The sequence below is a fragment of the Marmota monax genome, unplaced genomic scaffold (genome assembly GCF_021218885.2).
Source record: "Marmota monax isolate L192 unplaced genomic scaffold, Marmota_monax_Labrador192_F-V1.1 WCK01_AAM20220418_F8-fsc00038, whole genome shotgun sequence".
NCBI lineage: Eukaryota > Metazoa > Chordata > Mammalia > Rodentia > Sciuridae > Marmota > Marmota monax.
The window spans coordinates 7,390,907-7,414,087 of record NW_026692498.1 but is presented as its reverse complement, the minus strand read 5'-3'; the positions used below and the strand labels follow the sequence as shown (position 1 = coordinate 7,414,087).

The 23,181-nt window shown below is 49.5% G+C and overlaps 1 protein-coding gene and 1 long non-coding RNA gene across 2 annotated transcripts; one reads left to right on the top strand and one right to left on the bottom strand.

Annotated features, from left to right (window-relative positions):
• The first annotated feature begins 1,065 nt into the window (after positions 1-1,065).
• LOC124092646 (solute carrier family 22 member 20) lies at positions 1,066-18,146 on the top strand. Its single transcript, XM_046444473.1, has 10 exons — positions 1,066-1,440; positions 1,512-1,615; positions 3,686-3,840; positions 6,250-6,418; positions 7,220-7,343; positions 9,024-9,139; positions 10,631-10,845; positions 12,645-12,753; positions 12,855-13,061; positions 17,801-18,146. Exons 1-10 carry the CDS (start codon positions 1,066-1,068, stop codon positions 17,895-17,897), a joined length of 1,671 nt encoding a protein of 556 aa, XP_046300429.1. The 3' UTR covers positions 17,898-18,146.
• Positions 7,032-9,260, bottom strand: LOC124092647 (uncharacterized). Its single transcript, XR_009226858.1, has 3 exons — positions 9,068-9,260; positions 7,379-7,546; positions 7,032-7,283 (listed from the first exon to the last, which is right to left on the bottom strand). It is a non-coding gene; the product is annotated as an uncharacterized LOC124092647 (long non-coding RNA).
• Positions 18,147-23,181: the final 5,035 nt, after the last annotated feature.

The window sequence follows — 23,181 nt, the reverse complement described above, 5'->3', positions numbered from 1 at the left end:
CCTCATTACTGAGATGCGGAGGCTGCCGAGGTGGGAGGTCTCTGGGCCCATCCTGCTCAGCCCTCCATGGTTCTCTGTGTTGGGCTTCACTTGTTATAGGGGTTGCGACACTGTGGTTCTGGGTCATCTGGGGACCTAACTTCAGAGACCCCAGGTTTGAGGCTGAGACTGCGGCTTCCTCTTGACTCTCCTATTTGGGCTTTATTTATTTTATTTTTATTTTATTTTTTTGGTACTGGGGATGGAACCCCAGCCCTTTTTATTCTTTATTTTGAGACAGGGTCTCACTGAGTTGCCCAGGCTGCCCTCGAGTTTACAATCCTCCTGGTTCAGCCTCCGGAGTCTCTGGGACTATAGGCATTCGCCACTGCAGCCAGCTCTATTGGGGCATTTTTTAAAAAATATTTACTTTTTAGTTGTAGTTGGACGCGATACCTTTTTTATTTATTTATTTACGTGGTGTTGAGGATCGAACCCAGGGCCCTGCACATGCTAGGTGAGCGCTCTACCGCTGAGCCCCAGCCCCAGCCTGGACATCAGCTGTGCAGCCAACTCCCTGACTCTCATGGAGTGGGGGAAGGGCGAGCAGCCATAATTACTGTCACCCCCTTATTTGTGACTCTGATCTACAAAGCACTCACAGGTCCGACCGTGGTTTGAAACACAGTGACGAGACCTTGGTCCCACGCATTTTGAGGCCAGAGTCAGGGCTGCTCAAGCCTCATGACGGCCTCCAGAAGCGAGGGTGCAGGTGGGCAGGGAGGGAGGGGCAGGGCGGCTGGGCCTGCGGGTTTGGCTGTGGCTGGGAGGCAGCTTTCTGGGACTCCTCACCTGTCTAACTCAGAAGGTGAGAGATGGAGGGAGGCAGGAAGAAAGGCCCAGGGGCGGGGAGCCCGAAGATGTGGGGACACTCAAGACTTCCAGTGAGGTGTAACCAGACTCCTCTGAGCTGCGGGACACAGGGCGGTCTTGGTCCTCACCCCTGGTCCTCCGCCTCCAAAGCCCCTCCCCTGTCCCTTTACATAAGGCCTGGGGCAGGCTGGGCCTCGGGTCAGGCCCACGGCCATGGCCTTCACCGACCTGCTGGACACCCTGGGCGGGGTGGGCCGCTTCCAGCTCATCTACACGGCCCTGCTGCTGCTGCCCTGTGGCCTGCTGGCCTGCCACAACTTCCTCCAGAACTTCACGGCTGCTGCGGTCCCCCATCACTGCCAGCTTCCCGCCAACCACACAGAGGCCACCACCAACGACTCGGGGGCCTGGCTGAGGGCCACCATACCCCTTGACCAGCATGGGGTCCCTGAGCCATGCCAGCGCTTCACAGAGCCTCAGTGGGCCCTTCTGAGCCCCAACACTTCGGTCTATGGGGTGGCCACCGAGGACTGCAAGGACGGCTGGGTCTATGACCGCAGCGTTTTCCCGTCCACCATCGTGATGGAGGTCAGAGGGAGCCGTTTGGGGCGGGGGGCTGCTACCTAAGTCCAGGGCTCAGTGTCCCACTCTCCTTGCAGTGGGATCTGGTGTGTGAGGCCCGCACCCTCCGTGACCTGGCTCAGTCCATCTACATGGCCGGGGTGCTGCTGGGGGCCGCCGTGTTTGGCAGCCTGGCAGACAGGTGAGCTTCTGGTGTGAGTGTCCCTACAACCAGTGACGGTCTCTGTGTTTTTTTCTTTTTCTCCCCCCCCCCCCCAGTATCAGGATTGAACCCAGGGTCACTTAACCAATTAGTCATATCCCCAGCTCCTTTTAAAATATATTATTTAGAAATGATCTCGCTGAGTTGCTTAGGGTCTCCCTGCTGAGGCTGGTTTTGAACTCTTGATCCTCCTGCCTTAGCCTCCAGAGTCACTGGGATAACAGGCGTGTGCCATGGTGCCCAGCTATGCTAACATTTTTTGGTAAAAGTTTACTCATATTTTCAATGGATAATGTATAAGTGCATTTACATCCTTCAAAATCCCAAAAGATACAAAAGAGCATGCAGAAAGAAAGTTTTCTCATCTCGCCCCATCGCTCCCTCCATGGGGCAGCCCAATTTCTACATCTCCAACTAGAGAGATCTTTATTTCTGTGTGTGTGTGTGTGTGTGTGTGTGTGTTGTGCTGGTGTTTGAACCCAGGGCCTCACACATGCCAGGCAAGCACTCTACCACTGAGCTACAACCCCAGCCCCTATTTTCATTTCTAAATTTTTCATTAAGTTTTATAATTTGGGAGCTGGGGTTGTGGCTCAGTGGAGGAGCACTTGCCTAGAATTCGTGAGGCACTGGGTTCCATTTTCAGCACCACATAAACAAAATAAAGGTCCATTGACAATAAAAAAAACATTTTAAAAAAGTTTTATGTTTTTTGATGCACACATGTACATAGCTATGGGTTACAAGGTGCTGTTCAGGGCAAGTATATAATGTGTAATGATCAAATCAGGGTAGTCGGTGTATCTATCACCTTAAACATTTACCACTTGTTTGTGGTGAGAACTTTCAAAATTCCCTTTTCTGGCCATCCTTCCTCGAGACATTTTGAGGTTTTATGCAGTCGGTCAAATCAGTATATGTGCTTGCCCCTTCCTTTTCATGCTGTGTAAGGATGGAACTCAGGCCCCAGCACATGCTGGGCGAGCCGCACCCCCAGCCTGCTCCCCCAACCCGCGCAAATGCTGGGACACTGCACACAGGCTCTAGCCCCCCACTTTGTCTTCACTTTGAAGGCTTCTCCATATTCCTTTGGAAAAGCTGTGCTGTCCTCTGTAATGTCCACACAGCATCCTGTGTACAAATGAGCCAGAACTCACCCCCATGGAAAGACTATGAGACAGAGCAGGGCCCTGGCTTTGAAGAAGTCCAGCTCCTTCACCTCCTCTTCCCTCCCCTGCCCCTCTTCCCTCCGTTCAGGTTGGTGGGGAGGCCCTCCCAGACTCCAGAGCTCATCCCCTCAACCCCTCATCACACCTGGTCTCTCTACATGTGAACTTGTATCTTATCTGGAGGGCCTCCATGTCTCCAGCCCTCAGCTCAGGCCTGTGCCTTAGAGATGCTCAATGAGCAATTGTAGAAGAAGGAAGGAAGGAAGGAAGGAAGGAAGGACGGAAGGAAGGAAGGAAGGAAGGAAGGGAGTGTGCGTGTCATGGGTGTGTGGGGAAGAAACGCTGTCCACACCTTCTTGGTCTGCTGCCCTTCTGGACAAGTAGGGCTAGCACTCTGGCCCTGGGCCCTCGTATGCAATGGGGTGACATAACCCTGCCACCCTGGCCTTGGACTCCTCCTGCCTCCTATAGCAATCAGCTCCCCTGAAGACTCCATGCTGGGTCCTGCCCCCACAGCCTGAGTCTGGCCAGGGCTCATCTCCCTGTGATTCTGGTCAGAGGCCTCCTTCCAGCCAGAGCAACACCCAGGGGACCCCTCTCCCTACCCACCACACCTCCCTCTGGGTCTCTGCAGATCCTCTGCCTTTCCCGGGCCTGGAATAAGTCTCTTCATCTCCAATTTTCTTCCACATGGTGCCCCTCCCGCCACCGGTGCCTGGGTCCCAGCTGTTGCCCTTCCATTTTGAGGGGTGGGTTTCACGGCACCCCAGCTTCCCTTTGGCTGATTTCCCCTTACCAGAGTGGAAGGCCTGGGCACTGACTGTCGGGGATGCCACTGCTGCTCCTGAAGCCTAACGCTTTGTCCATTCCCTGGGCTCAGGCTGGGCCGCAAGGTCCCCCTGGTCTGGTCATACCTGCAGCTGGCAGTGTCAGGGGCCGCCACGGCGTACATCGACTCCTTCAGCGCCTACTGCGTCTTCCGGTTCCTGATGGGCATGACCTTCTCTGGCATCATCCTCAATTCGCTCTCGCTGGGTGAGTTCAGCCGCGGAGCAGCCTGGACGGCTGGGGCTAGAGGAGAAGGGGAAATGGCAGCCCCATCTTTCTTATTTCCTTTGGCTGGAGTTCTCCTCCAGGGGCCTCAGCTCAGAACACCACCAGGTTCTAGGCCTAGGAGACGGGGCTTGCAGACCTTGGACCTGCCCGCAGCCAGGGTGGATCCTGGCAGCTTTGTCCTTGGTCTGGGGTCTCATTTCCTCCTCTGTGAACCGAGAGGGTCTGTTTATTTCATTTGTGAGTTAATCGACAATAACCACTTACTAAGTGTCCATTGCATACCAGGCTTAGTGTGGGACACAGAGGTGACTGGGACACAGAGGGCAGTGGGACAGGATGGTCTCCAGAGCTGCAGACCGCCCTGAAATTATGCGGCCCTTATAAGGGTGGGGTTTACCCGGGCTGCTGGTGGCTTCTCTCAGCTGAGGCAAAAGGATGGCAAGTTTGAGGCCAGCCTGGGAATCCCACCTCAAAATAAAAAATAAAAAGGGCTGGGGATGTAGCTCAGTGGTGGGGCTGTTCCTGGGTTCACTTCTCAGTACTGGAAAAACAAACACTTGTGGTTTCTTAGCTCCATGGTGGAGATCTGGCTTGTTGGATGCCAGGGAGGAGTGTTACCTCCCAAGTGACAAGTGGCAGGATCAGTCCTCAGCGCAGGCTGGGATTTCCTGGGTGGTCTTGGTGGAGAGGTTCATGGGATAGTCGGAAGCCCATCCTGAACACAGGCTGACATGGGCTTGTGCTTCACTTAAATTCCTTACCTTGCTCAGAAACTGCCACCACCCTCAGCCATCCAATGACAGGATAGGATTTTAATTTCAGGGATGGAGAAGAAGTTTGGGGGTTGGAAGACCAGGACACACAAAATGGGATCTCAGCAAAGCCCCACAATACCTACATTCACACGCACACACATACACACACATACATGTATCAGACACACGTGCACACATCAGACACCGCTGGCGGCTGGGCACTCTGTCCTTGGGCAGCTTAGTCTGCAAGGAAGTCTTTTTTGAGACTCAGTTGGGTGCTCCAGAGCCTCCTCAACAGGTCACACCTTGCCCCTGGATTGTGCCACAAAAGTGTGATGACTCTAACATCTGCCCCTGGATCATGCCACAAAAGTGTGAGGACCCTCACGTCTCTTTCTATCTCCCCTCTTTGTTATTATGCACACCATTCAGCCCTTTTTACTTTTTCCAGTGCCGAGGGTGGAACTCAGCTCCACCCCAGCCCCTGTTCTGCATCTTGAGTCTTTCACTTAGCAATGCCATCACTGGCTCATTTGTTGATGCCTCCCGGGGGACCCCATGGCCACTTGAAGGACTTTGGCTTTAATTCCAAATGAGGCAGGAGGCCCTGGAGGATTCTGTGCTGAGTGCAGCCCTGACCTGATTTAGTGTTTGAGGTTTGACAGGATCCCTCTGGCAGATGCCATTTGGCACCAGAACAGAAGCAGGGAGTCCAGAGAAGAGGGCATTGCCCTCATCCCACCAAGAGCCAAGGTTGAACTGGGCCAGAGGGTGGCAGCAGAGCAGATGAGAAGAGCAGAAGGTGGCTAAGCTCTGAAGGCAGAAACATGATTTGCTTTGTGGGTGGATTGCACTAACGGGCTCATTGCTCCCTGGAAAGAAGTACCCTCATTAATTTGTCGTGGATGCCTTGGAAGGATGTATCGCGATTTATTTAACAGTCCCACAGACAAGTGGCAGGCTCAGGTTTAGGTTTCATCCAATCTTTTCTGCCTATAGAAATTTGCAATTTGTCTTCACATGAAGTTAAGCATCTATTTGGAACCCAGGGCTTCCTGGAAGGTAGGCACACGCTCTACCACTGAGCTATGCCCCCAGCTGGGTCGACCATGTTTTGATAGCATCATGAACCACTCTATTTCCTCTGTACCAGCCATTCACATCCCTTGCCCATTTCCCTTTAGGCTTGCTGGTAATTTTCCTATTGATTTGTAAGAACACTTCCAATATTAGAGAAACGGCCTCTTAACTGTTGAGTTGCAAATATTTTTGACTTTTTTTTTTTTTTGCCAATGCTATGACTTTGCTTATTGTGTTTTATGTTGTTTATTTCTATTTAGACATTTCTTTTTTTATGAATTCAGATTTGTTTAACCTTAGCCTTCATTTGATTCCTTCTGATTGTGAGTTTCTCAGAATTTTGAGATTTTATATATAAAAAATCTAACCATGAGTTCTAGCATTCTTGTGGTTTTATAGTTTACATTTAGTAATTTGATCCCACCAGTCGGGACACTTTGGCCTGAGTCTCAATGGGTCTCCGCATGAGTTTAAATCGCCATCAAGAGGCCGGGGAGTTAAGCAGCTCCGTGGGAAGGCAGGCTCGCTGAGCGTACTGCCATTTCCTCTGCAGTTGTGGAGTGGATGCCCACCCGGGGCCGGACTGTGGCGGGCATCTTGCTGGGCTTCTCCTTCACCGTGGGTCAGCTCATCCTGGCTGGCGTGGCCTACCTGATCCGCCCCTGGCGGTGGCTACAGTTTGCGGTCTCAGCTCCCTTCCTGATCTTCCTCCTGTATTCTTGGTATGTCCGGCAGCAGTGAGGAGGAGGGGAGAGTGCGCCCGGGGGACGGGACACTCACCTGGCCCCGCAAGAGGTCGGGATGGGAGAGGCTGGGATTTGCTGGACCTGGTGGGGACACAAGGGACAGAAAGTGCTCAGGGGGACCACACACTCCTGAGTACTCTCAGGCGGCTTTCAGAAGGTCCAGTAAAACCCCTTCTGTTAGCATGAGGCTCTGGGACATGTCAATCATTTTGTCTTTCAACTCCTCTGTGCCTCACAACAGCCCCATGACATTTTATAAGAGGGAGGCTAAAGCACAGCCCAGAGAGGGATCATGATTTAGTAAAGGCCACACAGCTAGGGATCAGAAACAGATTCAGAGTCAGGTGTGGTGGTCACAGCTCAGGAAGCTGAGGCAGGAGGATCACAAGTTCAAAGCCAGCCTCACTAACTTAGCGAAGACCTAAGCAATTTAGCAAGACCTTCTCAAAATAAAAAATAAAATGAATTTGTGATGTGGCTCAGTGGCTAAGCACCCCTGGGTTCAATCTCTGAGGCTCCCCCCCCCCAAAAAAAAAAAAAAAGACAGAGAGAGATTGAATACTGAGTCCACTGTAGTCTCTAAGGACCCTTCAGTGACTCTCTTTATTACAAAAAAGGGAAGGTGACGTGTCCTGCCGTCTTCTTGGTTCTGAGACAAGGGACCTTGCACCCTTTTTTTAGGATCTGAGAGAAGGTGGATGTGGGTGTAACTGGGTTTGGGAAATGGAATGAGCTCCACCCAGCCCTGGTCCTTCTGCATCCTTCTCTCCCTCCCAGGTGGCTGCCAGAGTCATCTCGATGGCTCCTCCTTCACGGCAAGTCCCAACAAGCCCTGCGGAACCTGCAGAAGGTGGCCGCCATGAATGGGAGAAGGGCCGAAGGGGAAAGGCTGACCAAAGAGGTGAGTGGGGAGGAGGGAGCAGGGCTGGGAATGACCTTCCAACTTGAGGGCCACCTCGGGGTTCCACAAGCTCTGCCACCTTCCCAGGACTCGGCTGCCACCCAGGCGGAGAGTTCTGGTGTAGGAAAGATGTCCTTTAAGCACTGAACGGCTGTGTGATCTGGGGCGAATGATTTAGCTGCTTCTCTCATTGGTCTATCCACCTGTGCAGTAAGGAAATAACCTTCACGTTGACCTCCAGTCAAAATTTAATAAAAGCAAACAACTTAAGATAGCAATCATAAAATAAAATTGTTGGAGAATCGATATCAAGAGCACCATTTATTACACATTCCATTCTTTATAAGATAGTTATCATTCATTAACAATACTGGCTGTTTATTAAGCCCTGTGTGAGGAACTATGCTAACAGCTTCTCATACGTCATCTCACTTAAGGCCTCATTGGTGCCAATGAGGAACTGAAGCTTGTGGGTCAGGTAATCTGCCTAAGACACACAGCAGGAAGTGACTCAGAACCTCTGCTTTCAACCACCGCCTGATACTGTCCCAGGAAAGTGGGGAGCTGAAACTCCAAACCTCAGCTCAGCAAAAGCCATGCAAGAGAACTTCATGATAGGTGAAGTGAGGCGGAAATAAAGTAAAGGAAAAGTGAGGCTTCAGCAAAAAGCACTCTCGAGGGAGAGATGGGCCGTCTCCAAACAGAGAATGGCAAAGGAGACAAAGGTGTCCCCAATTTTATTACTCTTTGATGTTTAGCAGGAAAAGTGGGGACCACCTTCTGTACTCTCTGCTAATCAGGTATTCAACTCCCCCTTCCCGTCGGGTGGTGGAGTTTTTGACCTTAGTCGGTCCTCTCTGGAACTATCACAGTGGCCATCCTTTTGGGGCGACTTCGTCCGCAAGTCAATCCCATGTTAATGGGGACACTGGGGTCAATAGCTGTCAGAAGTTACCTTATTGCGCCTGCATTACTAAAGGACTCTTCCTCCCCAGACACATGGAGACACCTTTAGCCATAATTCCTAGCTTCATGTCAACATCAGAGGACCCTGTCAAGAGTCAGTCCCATGAATCCTTTTCTTTTGACATATTTCCCGATTAGCTCCTTTTGCTTCTGGTTCTTTTCTACAAATTAACTACCACCTTTGCTTTCTTGTCTACTTTGGAAGTAGCTTAAAGAAGGACCCCTAAAGTAATTTAAAGACCACTTAGGACCTTGCCTACACTTGACTGCTCATTGCTAGCTTCTACCTAACAACACTATCTATACCAGGAAAGGTATAGACAGACTCCCAGATCCCAGAGCCAGGAGGGTGGGGCACATGTTGAAACCTGTGCCTCATCTCAAAGCCCTGGAGCCACTATCTTGCCAGGGGTCCCAACAGGTGTGTGGTGGGAGCACACCTGTAATCCTAGCAGCTCAGGAGGCTGAGGCAGGAGGATCACAAGTTCAAAGCCAGCCTCACCAATTTAGTGAGGGCCTAAGCAACTAAACAAGACCTTCTCTCAAAATAAAAAATAAAATTAATTTGGGATGTGGCTCAGTGGCTAAGTGCCCCTGGGTTCAATCTCTGATAACCGCCCCCCCCACACACACACACACAAAATGAAGGTGTTCCCAGCAGGGACAGGAGGCCCTGGATCCTTTGCTGCCACTGATCACACATTCCTCACCCAGGTGGTGAGCTCCTACATCCAGAGCGAGTTTGCAAGCGTCCGCACCTCCAACTCTATCCTGGATCTCTTCCGAACTCCGGCCATCCGCAAGGTCACATGCTGTCTCATGGTGGTCTGGTAGGTGAGGGGCTCATTCCAAGACTTTGACCTGAGGCAGGAACGTGCCTTTTTCTCCCACTGACAAACTCTGTTCTGAAATATTCCCAACACAAAGAGCAGGTGAGCTTTGCAAAGCCAGTCTCATCCCACACGCCTTTCTGATGGAGCTCTCTGCTGGGTGCTAAGATAGAGTGTAGATGAGACATTGTGTTGGTGGAAGGGGGCAGGTCTCCTCTGAGGGTAGGGGTGAGTGCCACTGGAATCTCACAGGCAGCTTTTCCAGAATGGACCTCGCACTATCCCTTTGGGCTCTCTAGGGAGATTCTGGGAGGATTCTAGGGGATTCTGGGGAGAGTCCATTCTGAAAAAACACTTCCAAGTCCAGGAGGGAACAGCTAGAGAAACCATGATGTCCATGCAATATGACAAGTATCCAAACAGCAGTTCTTCTCATGGCTGCAGAGGGCTTCACCCAGCAGGTGGCATTCGAGTGGTGGTTAATCAAGTTTGCCAGGTGGGCAAAAAGAAATTCCAATAGCTACGTTGCCATGAAGATGAGAAATGGATAAGAATATAAAGATGGGCTGGGGAGTAGCTCAACGGTAAGTATGCCCCTGTCTTTAATCCCCAGGACCATCACAAAACAAAACAAAAAATCCACATCTATTATTTGAAATATAGTCCCTTCCATACTCAAAGGAAGGGCATTAAGTTCTACCTCCTGAAGGGTAGCATGTTTGCATCTTTTCTGTAAAATAGGGGTTTCTAAAAATTATTTTAACTTTTTTAAATCATTCTTTTTTAAAATTTTTTTTAGTTGTTGATAGACTTTTATTTTATTTATTTTTATGTGGTGCTGAGAATCGAACCCAGTGCCTCACACATGCCAGGCAAGTGCCACTACCGCTGAGCCCCAGCCCCAGCCCTGTTTTAACTTTTATTTATTTGTTTGTTTGTTTGATTGTGCAGCACTGGGATCAAACCCAGGACCCGGTGTGTGTTAGGCAAGCATGCTACCAGTGAGCCATATCCCCCGTCCAGATTTGTTCAATCATTTACTTAAATAGATTCATATATGTGTCATTTATACCTTGGGTTCTAATTTAGTAACATTACTTATTTTGTTTAATGAATGCTATATTATTTACTCTCCTTCTCTGTTCTGGCTTTGGCCACGGGGAGCTTGTTGTCATAGGCTCCTATGTCCTTCACTTACCTCCATCTCCTTCTGTCTTTATTCTTTTAGCACTGCTTTAACTTCAGTGCCAAGTGGTGCTGACAGGAAACCAAATGCACTCCAGGGTCCATGGATGGGACTCAGGGGAGTGGGTGTTAGGAAGAGATGATGGGCGAAGTCTAGGCTCCAAGACCAAAGTCAGAGACTTATGAGACCAGGAGGGGATTCTAACTCTCCCAGGAGAGGAGTCCTATGTTAACCATCCTGTGTTCCCTGTCCTGGGCCCAGGACAGTGAAATGGTGGAACAGGATCATTCTGCCACCTTTGCCAGGTTCTCCAACTCTGTGGCTTACTACGGCCTGGCAATGGACTTGCAGAAGTTCGGGCTCAGCATCTACCTGGTACAGGCTCTGTTTGGTATCATCGACATCCCAGCCATGCTGGTGGCCACCACCACCATGATTTATGTGGGCCGCCGGGCCACAGTGGCCTCCTTCCTCATCCTGGCTGGGCTCATGGTCATTGCCAACATGTTTGTGCCTGAAGGTAAGCCATTGCTTGTGCCTGTGCTGCCCTCTGGGATACTGCCACACAGGTTCCTGGAGAACTGGGAGCCCCTGGGGTCTTGTGGGCAACACGTACCATGAGAGAACAAGGCTGAGAGGTATTTTTTGGATCTGGGGGAAATGTGACTAAGGATTAATAGAGTTTGTTAAGCACTTAGTGCCTAGTGTCAGTGCAGGAAGAAGATCCACCAAGGTCATGAGTCTGCCCTTGAATCAAGGACAATCTTGACAGCAAGACCAGGCAAATGCATATAAAGCCACTGGAGAGCCAACGTGGTGACTTCCTTATGCCAGTTATGTGTGTGTCCACTCGGAGCAGGCAGCCTGTCCATGGGTTGAAAAGTTAGGACTTGAATCTCAGCCAGCCTGGTCTGGAACAATGGTTCACACAGCTGGCTAAAATTACCTTCACCCAGAGAAAAATCCCAAAGCCCAGGTGCTCCACACCACGCAAAGGGACTCTCAAACCCTCAGTACTTAAAAAGCTGTTCAGTGACTTCAGCAAGAAGCCAGGATTGACTATCTGGGACCTAGAACATGTGCCAAACTATGTGCCCAGGTGTGACCACAGCTTTGCCACCATGGCCTGGGGCAGGTCGTCTAACTTCTCTGGGCTCTGGTTCCTCACCTATAAAATGGACAGGTGTTATCGTTAGTATTTTGGGACATTTTCATCCAATCATTTTTCCTATTTATAGATTTTGTATTCTACATAATTGAGACATCATTTATATATACATATATATGTAATGCAATAATGCAAGTAGGATTATCTATATGTATACATGTGCATTGATAAAGGATATATATATATTATATATATATATATAAAATATCCTTTTCTATTATATATTAAAAACATCCTTTTCCATGTTAGTACAACATTTCATGGGCTTGATTTTTTTTTTATTAGTTTATATTTTATTGAGATTGGTGTTTTTCAACTCTGGCTGCATATTAGAATTAGATATTTTAAAAATATCCAAACTTGAGGCTTTGATATAATGGATGTGGGGCAGGGCCCAGGCGTGGGTGTTTTATGGAATGTCCCCACGGAATTCCAGTGTGCAGCCTGGGCTGCCACCAATCCAAAGGCAGTACCTTAATTTCTTTGACCATTACCCTCATACAGGACATTCAAATTGGGGTTTTGCAATATATATACAACAGTTGAGGACAGGGAGGCTAGGAGATGATAACAGTGACCAAGTCACTCAATTGGGTCAGGGCTGTGGACTAAACTCAGGCCTGACTCCAAAGCTTATCTCCAGTAGATCTTGGTGACAGATACAAACAAGAGAGGAAGGAGAGCCAGGGTGCAGTGGCACATGCCTGTAATCCCTGTAGCTCCAGAGGCTGAGGCAGGAGGATTGTGAGTTCAAAGCCAGCCTCAGCAAATTAGCAAGGACCTAAGCAGCTCAGCCAGACCCTATCTCTAAATAAAAATATAAAAAGGGTCTGGGGATGTGGCTCAGTGTTTAAGCACCCCTGGGTTCAATCCCCAGTACAAAATAGAGAAAGACACATGGGGTGGGGGTGGGGCGCAGAAGTCAGAGAAGGGCAGTTTGGGGACTTCCAGTTGGGCACTGAGGTGATAGAAATACAGGCTCCCTGCCTTGATGCACCTCCCTCAATGGCTGTGTCCCCCTCATCCCTGCTTAGTTCAGGGGCCTGTCACCCTCTGCCTCTTTCCCCTACTCTTGGCATCCCTCCAGCCTCCCACCACATTCCCCTGCCACCCCCTGTTCCCACCCTCAGCTTCCCTTTCCCCCCCCTTAGACATGCAGACCCTGCGCACCGCCCAGGCAGCTCTGGGCAAGGGCTGCCTGGCCAGCTCCTTCATCTGCGTGTACCTGTTCACGGGAGAGCTGTACCCCACCGAGATCAGGTGGGTGTTGGGAGGAGAGGCCCGGCGGAGAGCTCTCTGCCCAGACACCCAGGGCCCAGCCCGGAGAGTGCAGGCTGTGTGCTGAGTCCTCCCTCCCACAGGCAGATGGGGATGGGCTTCACCTCGGTCAACGCCCGCCTCGGGGGCTTGGCTGCGCCCCTGGTCACCACGCTCGGGGAGATCAGCCCGGTCCTGCCGCCCTTGGGTTTTGGCGCCACCTCGATTCTAGCAGGCCTGGTTGTCCTCTGCTTCCTGACCGAGACCCGCAACGTGCCCCTGGTGGAGACCATCGCTGCGATGGAGAGGAGGTGAGCGGCCGGGGCACGGCGGGTGCGAGGCCAAGCAGGCTGTGGTCACCCGGAACCAGCCGGGGAGCAGACGCAGACCTCCCTGCCTTGGTCTTCCGTGGCTTCGCTTTCGACAGGAGCGGGCCCAACGACGACGACCATAAGAGAGAAAGAAGGGGGCTGAGGGTAGCTCAGCAAAGAGCCGCGCCTGCCGCCGCCCCGAGTTCCCTATCTAGCCCCGCAAAAAGGAGAAAGAAATAGACCAAAGACCCGGAGACTCGGTTGGAAATGAAGCCTGGTAGAGAAATGGGGAGAGGAGAGAGAGGCAAGTGCAATTTGAAGCAAAGTCAGATCGTTGCAGGGTTTTGAACTGGGCCCTGAGTTTCTGAACAACAGAAAGGGAGACCCTGCTGGGGGGAAGAGAATACCAGCTCCCCAGGGTAAGTAAAGCTTCCCTCACTGATTAGGCTGGAGGAAATGCCTCTCCTGGGCCTCCTTAGAGAGGTTACTGAGCTAGGTGACAGCATTGTCCTGCACAAAAAGTGCAAGAGGGGATCTGATCTGGCTGTTCTGAGTGAGGCATTTCCTAGTCACAGCATGCTCAACGAAGACCCTTAATTTTGAAGAGCAGGGACAGGGGTGCAAGACATATCACTTTTTCCTGAACCACTTGCGAGAAAGTTGCTGGCATTCCTTCCAAGTACTTCGATGTGTATTCCTCCAAACAAGGATATTCTCTTACGTAACCACAAACCACCATCAAAATCAGAAAATCAGTATTGCCATGTGACCACTGTTTCATCTTTAGGCTTCCAGCCTGTTTCCGCAACAATGTCTGATGTCTGGATCCAGCAAAAGGATTCAGATCCCAGTCACAGAGCTTTTAGTTGTCTCATTTTCCTCAGGCTGTAGTAGGTTCTTGGTGTTCTTTGATTTTCATGACTTCCACAGTTCTACAGGGCTTTTTAATCATTGAAAGAACCAGTGCAACCAAAAGTACACCCAATATAGTGCCTCACAATACAGCAGGAGAGCACAGGCCAGCATGGTGGGGGCACAGGTGCACCTCCCAGGGTCCTCACTTTAGCCCCTGAATGGCTTGTTTCTGTATCTCAAGCCATCAAGACAAATTCTGCATCTCAGAGAAGCCAAGGCACAGGTTTGCTGATATATATATATATATATAATCTCACTGGTCATAACCAAAGCCAGTCTACATAACCAGGCAAGCCAGGTAGAAACCATAGGTGTGATTCTAACAAAAGATGTAGACAGCTGGTAAAGGCATTCCTCCAGGGGAGAATCAGGCCCTGACCACATATTATAAATTACTAGCCAGTACTGTTACCTCACCCCTGTCTTGACAGATGGTCAAGGTCATGGATCCATCTTTAGAGATGAGCTCAGATGCACCACAGCTTTGAAGATCACAGATCAGTTCTTTCCTGGGGTTCCCTTTGGTTGGGGTTTGCTGATCTTACAGGTTACCCTGTATTCATTTCAGGTAGGAGCACCTAATAGTGATGCCCTCTCCCTCCACAGATGCCCTCTGCCCAGCCACAGACTCTGACTCCTCTCCATATGGAGCTGTCCCTTATGGGAACATCCTTCTCTGCCACTCGGTTTCTGACACCCCAGGCCAGGCCACCTATATGTGTAGACATCCTCCTCATCTTGCCCCAGGCCTGATGCCTGTTCCTGGTCACACCCCTCACCTTGTCAACCCATGAACTGCTTAATCTCTGATTCTCCATACCAGGACACTGTCCTTTCTAGGCTCTGACACCTGAGGCCAGGCCACCCCTGCATGTGGATACCACCTTGTTTTACCCCTTGTCATAGTTTTGGTTTTGTTCAGGAAAAAATGGGAAGAAGAAATGCTTTGCAGATACAAACACACACACACACACACACACAAATTCAATATAATCAGTATTTGTTTATTTTTTAAAAAAAAAATTTAGTTGTAGATGAATACATTATCTTTATTTTGTTTATTTTTTTATGTGGTGCTGAGGATTGAACCCAGTGCCTCCATACCCTAGGTGAGTGCTCTACCACTGAGCCACAACCCCAACCCAGTATTTGAATATATTTTTGATGATACAGGTTGTCATTCTCGTAAAGAACTGAGGGACAATCCCCTTTCTTCTGCCATTCCCCCAAATCATGCACTTCTTTAGTCCCCTTGTCCTCACAGCTTTTCCTTGGGATTAGGCCAGGTACCACTGTGCCCACAGTAAATTAGCCACACCCAGCACCTGTTTGCATGTGAGCTTCTGCAGAAAAAATTTAAATCAGAAGTCTATTGAAGTGGAAATAGGCACAGGGCTTATTGAGCAATCAGAACACACAAATGGGCTGACGTCTCAAGGAAGCCAAGCCCTGCCCCTGGGTAGATACTGGCAGAAGCATGTCCAGATGGAGCTGCACCCCAGGAAGATTAGTGACCAAAGCCAGGAAGTCTCTGAAGAGCTCTGCAGGCTGAGGATTGTACCTGGGATTTGATTCAGGCTTTTTGAAATCTTATTTGATTATTAGCCAATGAGTTCCTGCCATGTGTCAGACACAAAGCTAAGTACGGACTGAAGAGGGAGAAAACAGATGCCATCTCTACCCTCTTGGAGCTCACAGAGCAAGGGAGACAGAGAGGGCAAATACACACAAATAAACACACACAAATACATGTGGTAGTAAGAGAGACCATGCGGTGGAGAAGGAGGAGGGGTCAGCCAGGCTGAGAAGGGAAGTATGTCCTTGGAGGAAGGAACAGCCTATGAAATCCCCCTGAGTCCCAGAGTGCCTGGCTTGCAAGGTGGGGCAGGAGGTGGTGGCAGAGCCAACCTTAGAGGACATGTTGAGAATTTAGGCTTTTAAGCTAAACTGCTTAAACTGGAGAAACTGCTGTGGGGCAGGGCTTGGAGGAAGGAATCTGTATGTCTGAGTGACAGTTTTTTGTTTTTCTTTTTTGTTATGCTGGGAATCCAACTGGAGGCATCACACAGGCGAGGCAAGGAGCTATATTTTTAAAAGAGCTTTCTGTCAGGTTGGCATTATCATTCTCAGTCCAAACAGGGTCTCAGTCTCGGCTCTAGGCATATCTGGCCATTGCTGCAGAACAGTGTTGCTCAACTTTTTTCAGGTGATTCATTAGGGTCATGACTCCTCATGTTGGAGCAAGCACAACCAAAGAACAGCTGACTGACCATGTTTTAGAAGTTCTTTCATGTAAAACTTGAACATTCACAAAGGAGGAAATGCAAATAGGAAGTGAATGGAATGAAAATATGCATCTCAGTCAGAATCAAAGAAATGCAAATTTTAAAGCTACTGGGGAAGCTATTGGGGTGCAGCTCAGTGGGTCAGCACTTGCCTGGTAAATGTGAGCCCCAGGGTTCCAGCCTCAGTACTAGAAGGAAAAGGAGAAGAAGGGGGTGTAATAGTTTTTAAATATTCAGTAAGGAAAGATTTTAAAGCCCAATGGTGATATTTAATGCAGGAGCCTGTGTGGGCAAGGGATCTTTCTGGAAACTTCTTTGACACAACTGATCATGAGCTGTAAACATTTTTGCATTCTTCTAAGTAGCAGTGACATTTCAAGGAATTTGTCCTAAGGAAATAAGCTGACATGTGATCACAGTTTATATATAAAACATATCCAGAGCTGGAGTTGTGGCTCAGTGGTGGAGTGCTTGCCTAGCATGTGTAAGGCACTGGGGTTGAGTCTCAGCACTGCATATAAAAAATATATATAAATTTCCAAAACACCCAATAACTTAAAGTTCTAGTACATCATACAGAGAGTTATGTTATAAAGAGTCTGAAGTGGTAGACTGGGGATGTGGTTCAGTGGTAGAGCACATGTCTAGCATGTGCGAGACCCTTGGTTCCATCCCCATTACTGGAAAAAAAAAAGTTTTAAATGGCATGAGCAATTGACAAGGTGACTTACACCTGTAATCCCAATGACTTGGGAGACTGAAGTAGGAGGATTGGGAGGAGGAGGCCAGCCCAGGCAACTTAGTTAGATCTTGTCTCAAAATAAAAAATAAAAAGGGCTGGAGATGCAGCTTGTGGTAGAGCGCCCCCATGTGCCATCCCCAGTACTGCAAAAAAAATGTACTGCCACGGGGATAGTTACAAATACGGATAAGCAGCATATTTATTTATATTTTCTTAATTATCTCATGAAATAGACTTGGAAGGGAGAAGAAATATGTTGACATTGTTGTAGAAATTGCCTCAACGTAAGGGTGATGGTTTATGTTTTAAAAGTTAGGGTTTTTGTTGTTGTTTGGTTTTGTTTTTGTGGTGCTGGGGATGGAACCCAGGGCCTCCTGCTTGCTAGTCAAAAGCTACCACTGAGCCACATCCCCAGAAAAAAAAAGTTTTAAAAATGACCTCCAAATTACCTCTGTGGAGAAGAATCAGCCCAAGGACAGAGAAAAAGCACTAGAAGGTTCCAATGGCAGGACTAGAAACATGGGGTAGTAGGAAGAGAGGAAGGGAGCCTGCTACGTGAAGAAATCATCATGATAAATTAAATCAAAACCAAATAGTAAACGATAATGAATTTAAACTCCTGAACCAAACGATTAGAAATAGGAGAGTTCAAAGTTAAGAATAAAAACTGGGATGAAATGGTCGGGCCACTGAAAAAGTTCTCAACACAGAACTTGCTAAAAGTAGACAAGAGAAATGGGCGAGGCAGGCAAAGGATTCAAACGAGATGACAGGAGTTTCCATTTATCTTTGAACAGAATGAAAGAAGCCCCTTCCAAGAAGGAGGCAGAAGAGAAAAGCGAGGAAATCGCCCTTCAGCAGCTGGGAACTTCTCCTCTCAAAGAAACCATCTAGGCTGCCCGGAGCCTGGCGTGGGCTGGCAACAGCTCACCCCTGTCCAGACCCGCCCTGGGGCTTCTCTTGGGGGCACCAGGGGTTGTGGTGCCGACTCCAGGCAAGGTCTACCAGAGGTCAGCATGGCCCTGGCACACAGCCACCCAGTAATTGGCTTTACATATATACAGGGACTCCACTTCCCAAGGACCAAAAGAGAGATTGTTCTCTGTAGCAATAAAAGACCTATTTTCCTTTGCCATTCCCAAATCTGCCCCTTCTGTGTCTCTGTTTACTATGGTCCTACCTGAGAATGCAGTGTTTATTGCAGAGTTAGTGTGACATTCCTGTCACGGGGTTGTTCCTGGAATAGCCCCGCGTAACCCAGAGAATTGTCCAGAACTCTGCTCCACTCATTTGGAGAAACACTCCCGCCCACCTGATGGGATTACTACGGCGATGTCTCCACGGCAGACTTGGATCTTCATGCTACCTTTGTGTCCCCAAGAGCCCTTCCCAGTGTGCCCTGCAGATGGCACAATGAATAGTGGAGTAAATGTTGAAGCAGACTCCGCTGCTCCTCTGCATCCCTAGCAATACCACCCTGCAGTCATGGGATCTGGTTCTTCTTACAGAGGGTAGAATCCTGGGTATGGCCAGCATCCTCCTGACCTCAGATCCATTTCCGGTCCATATGTTGGACGGGTGTCTGTATCCCCGGCCTTGACCTTCACTGGAATTCAGAAGAGCTTCAAAGGAGATTCCTATCTTGGCCCATAGGGTGGCCTGGGCCAAAATTTCTTGTCTTATCCTTTCCTCCTGGAATTGCCATAGGATCAAATGGGATCAGTGTTCAGACTCCCACAGCCCAAGGACATACACAGTGTAGGAAAGAAGCAGGAATGCCACAGTTTGGGCAAGAGCCATTACAACCCGCTACTTCACCAGGATCAGTCCCTCAGCAAGTTAGATCTTCTGTTTGTGTGTGTGTGTGTGTGTGTGTGTGTGTGGTGCTGGGGATTGAACCCAGGGCCTTGTGCATGCAAGGCAAGCACTCTACCAACTGAGCTATATCCCCAGCCCAGCAGGTTAGATCTTGCAAGAGAATTTGAATAAGACTCCCCACCAAATTGTCCCAAGCCCCTGGCACTGATGTACCAAATCCTCACTCCCTCCCATGGATCTAACCTCCTCTGGAAATGTCAGGGAACATCTGTCAATAATCAGTGTCTCAGTTTTCCTATTTGAGTTGTTCTTAACTTTGAGCAAATCAGTAAATTAAAAGAGGCAGAGGGCTGCTCTCCCTGGCCATAGTGTGGGATTCACCTCAGGGATCACCCCTTCCGGACAGCTGTCCCTCCCCTGCCTGCCTCTGGGTTCCCATCATGCCCTCTGAACAGTCTCCTGGATGCTCTATTCCTACTTTGTTGTAATGGACCCATTTACATGTGGCTCCTCAAGGCAGGAAATAATCTTTGCTTGACCTGCACACAGTAGGTGCTCAGTTCACGTTGCAGTAGCAGATGTAACAGTCATGAGTTGGGGGAGACTTGTAACTGCCAAATACTGAGGGAGGAGACAGAAAAACTAGACAGAAGCCCAGGTAGCAGGATCTGCTCGTGTTTAAAACAAGTCTGTTGCCAGGTACAGTGGTGCACACCTGTCATCCTAGCTACCTAGGAGCTGAGGCAGGGGGATCGCGAGTTGGAGGCCAGCCTGGGCAACTTACTAAGACCCTATCCCCAAAATACAAAAAGTGCTGAGGTTGCAGCTCAGTGGTAGAGTGTCCCTGGGTTCAATCCCAATTGCAAAGAAAGAAAGAATGGAAGGAAGGAATGAATGAATGAAGGAAGGAAGGAAGGAAGGAAGGAAATCTGTCATAAACACCACTTTATTTTTACTTGTAAAGACATCTGGAAGAGGGCTGGGGTTGTGGCTTAGCAGTAGAGCACTCGCCTAGCACGTGCAAGGCCCTGGGTTCAATCCTCAGCACCACATAAAAATAAACAAATAAATAAAATAAAGGTATTAAAAAAAAGACATCTGGAAGAGTAGTTCTCAATCCTGGAATCACCTGTGAGCTTTTAAAGCAATCCCACTCTTTGGGATTCTGATATTCTTTGCTGGGGCTGGGACTCAGGATGAGAAGCCCTGGTCTAGAAACAGCTTTCCTAACCAGCGAGAGGAGGCAACAGCCCAGCAGATAAGGATAACTATAACATGACTGAAACTCCTAGTTAATGGGTCAGTTACTGTGAGGTTAGAAAGCAAATTTAATTTCTGTGTTAGCCTGTCTTTTGTTACTGGGACCAAAATACCTAATAAGGACAACTAGGAGGAAAAGAGTTTATTTTGACTCATGGTATCAGAGGTTTAGTCCCTGGTGGGCAGGCTCCATTGCTCTGAGCCCAAGGTGAGACAGAACATCCGGACAGGCATGGCGAGGAGCTCTGCTCAGTTCATGGCAGCCAGGAAGCAGAGAGGGAGGGCAAGGGACTGCAGAAGGGGTGAACCCTGTCTGGGCATGCCCCCAGGGACACATGCACCTCATCAAGCCATGCCCCATCTGCCTACAGTCACCACACAGTCACCACAGTCAGACTAGGACGGACGGATCAGGTCACGATTCTTACAATCTCATCATTTCACCTGCAGACATTTCTGTATTAACACAGGAACGTTGGGGGAGATACCTCATTTTCAAACCAGAGCAGTTTTCTAGGTTGGGGTGATAACGCAGCTCTAAGGGAACGAATGCAGTCTCCTTTAACAAATAATCTGCCCACAACGTTTCCTACGACAAGCATAAATGGTCTCAGGGTTAGAGGTTGCAGGCCATGGGATAAAACCATAAAGCCTTTGACTACTCTTGTCCTTCTTAGCAAAAAACACAGGCCAGAAAGCACCAGTGATGACTTTCTCACAGCTCCGTGTGTGAGAACAGGACTCCGCTCAGCTGTTGGTCCTTACAGTAACCTGACAGTAACTGGCAGATGGCTTCCAGAATTCTTTACTTTTACATAAGAAGGCCCTGAGAGGCTACTGTGAGTTGTCTTTAAAAGCCCTTGTGACCATAATCTTCTAGGCATCTCTAAGTTTCTGAGAACGATCGGGCCTGGTGGCTGTAGGGAGCGGGCTCACCACGGTGACTGGTGTGTTCCGATATATCAATGATTGCCCGGGTCTGGTTCATGAGCAGTTCAGCTAAAATTCAAAGCTGATGGCGTCCTGGGTCATTGCTGCTCGAGGCCCCAAAGAAGTGGCCCACAACCACGCACGGGAAAGTGTACTCCATTTCACGTGGGCTGTGGAGCTTTGCCCTGGAAAACATTGCCCAGAATACACCAGACCTGTGCTGCCTGGTGTGAGGCGCCATCAAGAGATGGACTCTAAAGGAGAAACTGAAAACTGAACGCTAGGGCTCTGCACCCCGCTTTGAGCTTTAAATGCAGCAAGTGACTCCACTTAAGTGGGTTGTTAATAATGAGGTTGGGGAGGCGCAAGGAGGCCCAGACAGGCTGTCAGAGTCCAACCACATCGTCAACCCTTGTCACTGTCTCTTTTTTTCTTCCCATGCCCACCCTGGAATCCTCGGCTGCTGGACTTTGCAAGTAGCAGACGGCGGGGGAGGCAGTGGAGGACCTGAACCTGGTGCTTCTGTGGCTGTGGCCCTGCTTGCTGGACCTGGGAGATTACGGGTATTGAGGATGATGATCATGACATTTGACTGCCCCTGAGGTGAACCTGGCGCGGTCCATGCTTCAGGCAGGGAAGATGCTTCAGACTGCTGAGCCTCCTAGGGACAAGACTGGCAGACAGGGTGGACAAGACATGGGGAAAAGGCGCAGCCGTGGGGTCAGGAACTGGCCATTGGCATCCTGGGAGAAGGGACCCCTCTCCTCTCTCAGGTCTTGTCCACAGGGCACCTGGTGAGTGTGACAGACCACCGGCACCCTCATCCTGACCGTGAACCAGTGAAGACTCTTCATCAGAAACTGCCCAGCGGCCAGTTTTTGGTGTGGCCCACTTTTGTCATAGACTTGTGGTCTACTAGAAGTGAGCTCAGTGGCAGGGTGGCCTCCCTACGAGATGACAGCACAAGGTTCACGTTCAAGACGTAGGTTCTGTCCCTTTGGTGTCACCCTACTGTTGTTGGGTTTTGTCTTTTTCTACAGGCTGATTGTTCTCAACACTGCAGCTCAGGTCGTGATGGACAGTCACAATGCCTGGACTCCCATCAGGTCAGTCAGGGTGGGGGACATGTATGGATTCAGCTTGACCTGACGCAGCCATCTGGAATTGCAGCCACCATGACGGACCCTGTTTTCTGGTCAACACAGGAATGTGCCTGATGTCTTGGGTGTTGGCTTGGGGTAAAACAGGTACATTCCAACTTGGATGAAGTCACTTTTGTCCTGATTAATGTATAAGCCCTGTCCCTCTGACCCAAATCACAGGAATCCACCCGTCTTGCTGCCACCCATGGCATTCTGACACAAATGGCATTCTGTGTCATCCTGGATCTGTCTCTTTCTTCAGTCTTTTGGCATCTTGAAGTTGGTTCTTTTACACTGGATTTTCCCAGAACAGTGTGCACGGCTGCTGACACCTCTTGTCGCATGGTTTGATAATAGCCTCACTGGCTTGGCTCTGGAGAGGGAACCCATCTGCATGGGCTTGATCCGCCTCCTAGAAGTCAGTTATGGCCATTATCACCTGATGTTATCTAGATTTGGTGCAAGTTCCTATCAGTATGAGTGACCAGGGCACTGAGGGGGTAGCTGAGACCCCTCAGCTGGAAACAGGAAAACATCGGGGGATGGGGCTTTAGGGGATGTGTCCCCATGGCACCTGGTGACCTGGCATGTATCCACACAGGCCACATGGGCCACGTAGGTGAAGTCTTGAGCCACAGCTCATCTGAGCCTTGGTAGGACCCTGCTATGTCCCTGGGACAACCTCCACAGGAAGGGAAGCCCATGGCGACTGCGGGCCGGCTCCCACTCACCCCCCTTTCTCCCCAGAGGCTGTCCAGAGCGGGTTGCTCACTGGCTCTGGGTTCTGATGAAGCCTGAGGCTTTCTGCCCCCTCCTCAGGATGGATTATGAAGGTGCTCAGCTGCATCTAGAGTGGGCTTCTCTTCTGTGATCATCAGGCCCCCTCCCTTTTTGGTATGTGGAGCAAGGACCTCAGAAGGCTGGGTCTTTGGCTTCTTCTTCTTCTTCTTCTTCTTCTTTTTTGTTCCCCTATGTAGATAATAAACCCTAAACCTAAAAGTGGCTCATTGTGTCTCCACAAGTCAAAT

Bases quoted from the DNA above. Each gene is read 5' to 3' on its own strand.
- LOC124092646 (XM_046444473.1), top strand. From the start codon at position 1,066: ATGGCCTTCACCGACCTGCTGGACACCCTGGGCGGGGTGGGCCGCTTC. The intron at 6,419-7,219 runs GTATGTCCGGCA...TCTCCCTCCCAG, and splicing joins ATCTTCCTCCTGTATTCTTG to GTGGCTGCCAGAGTCATCTC. The intron at 10,846-12,644 runs GTAAGCCATTGC...CCCCCCCCTTAG, and splicing joins CAACATGTTTGTGCCTGAAG to ACATGCAGACCCTGCGCACC.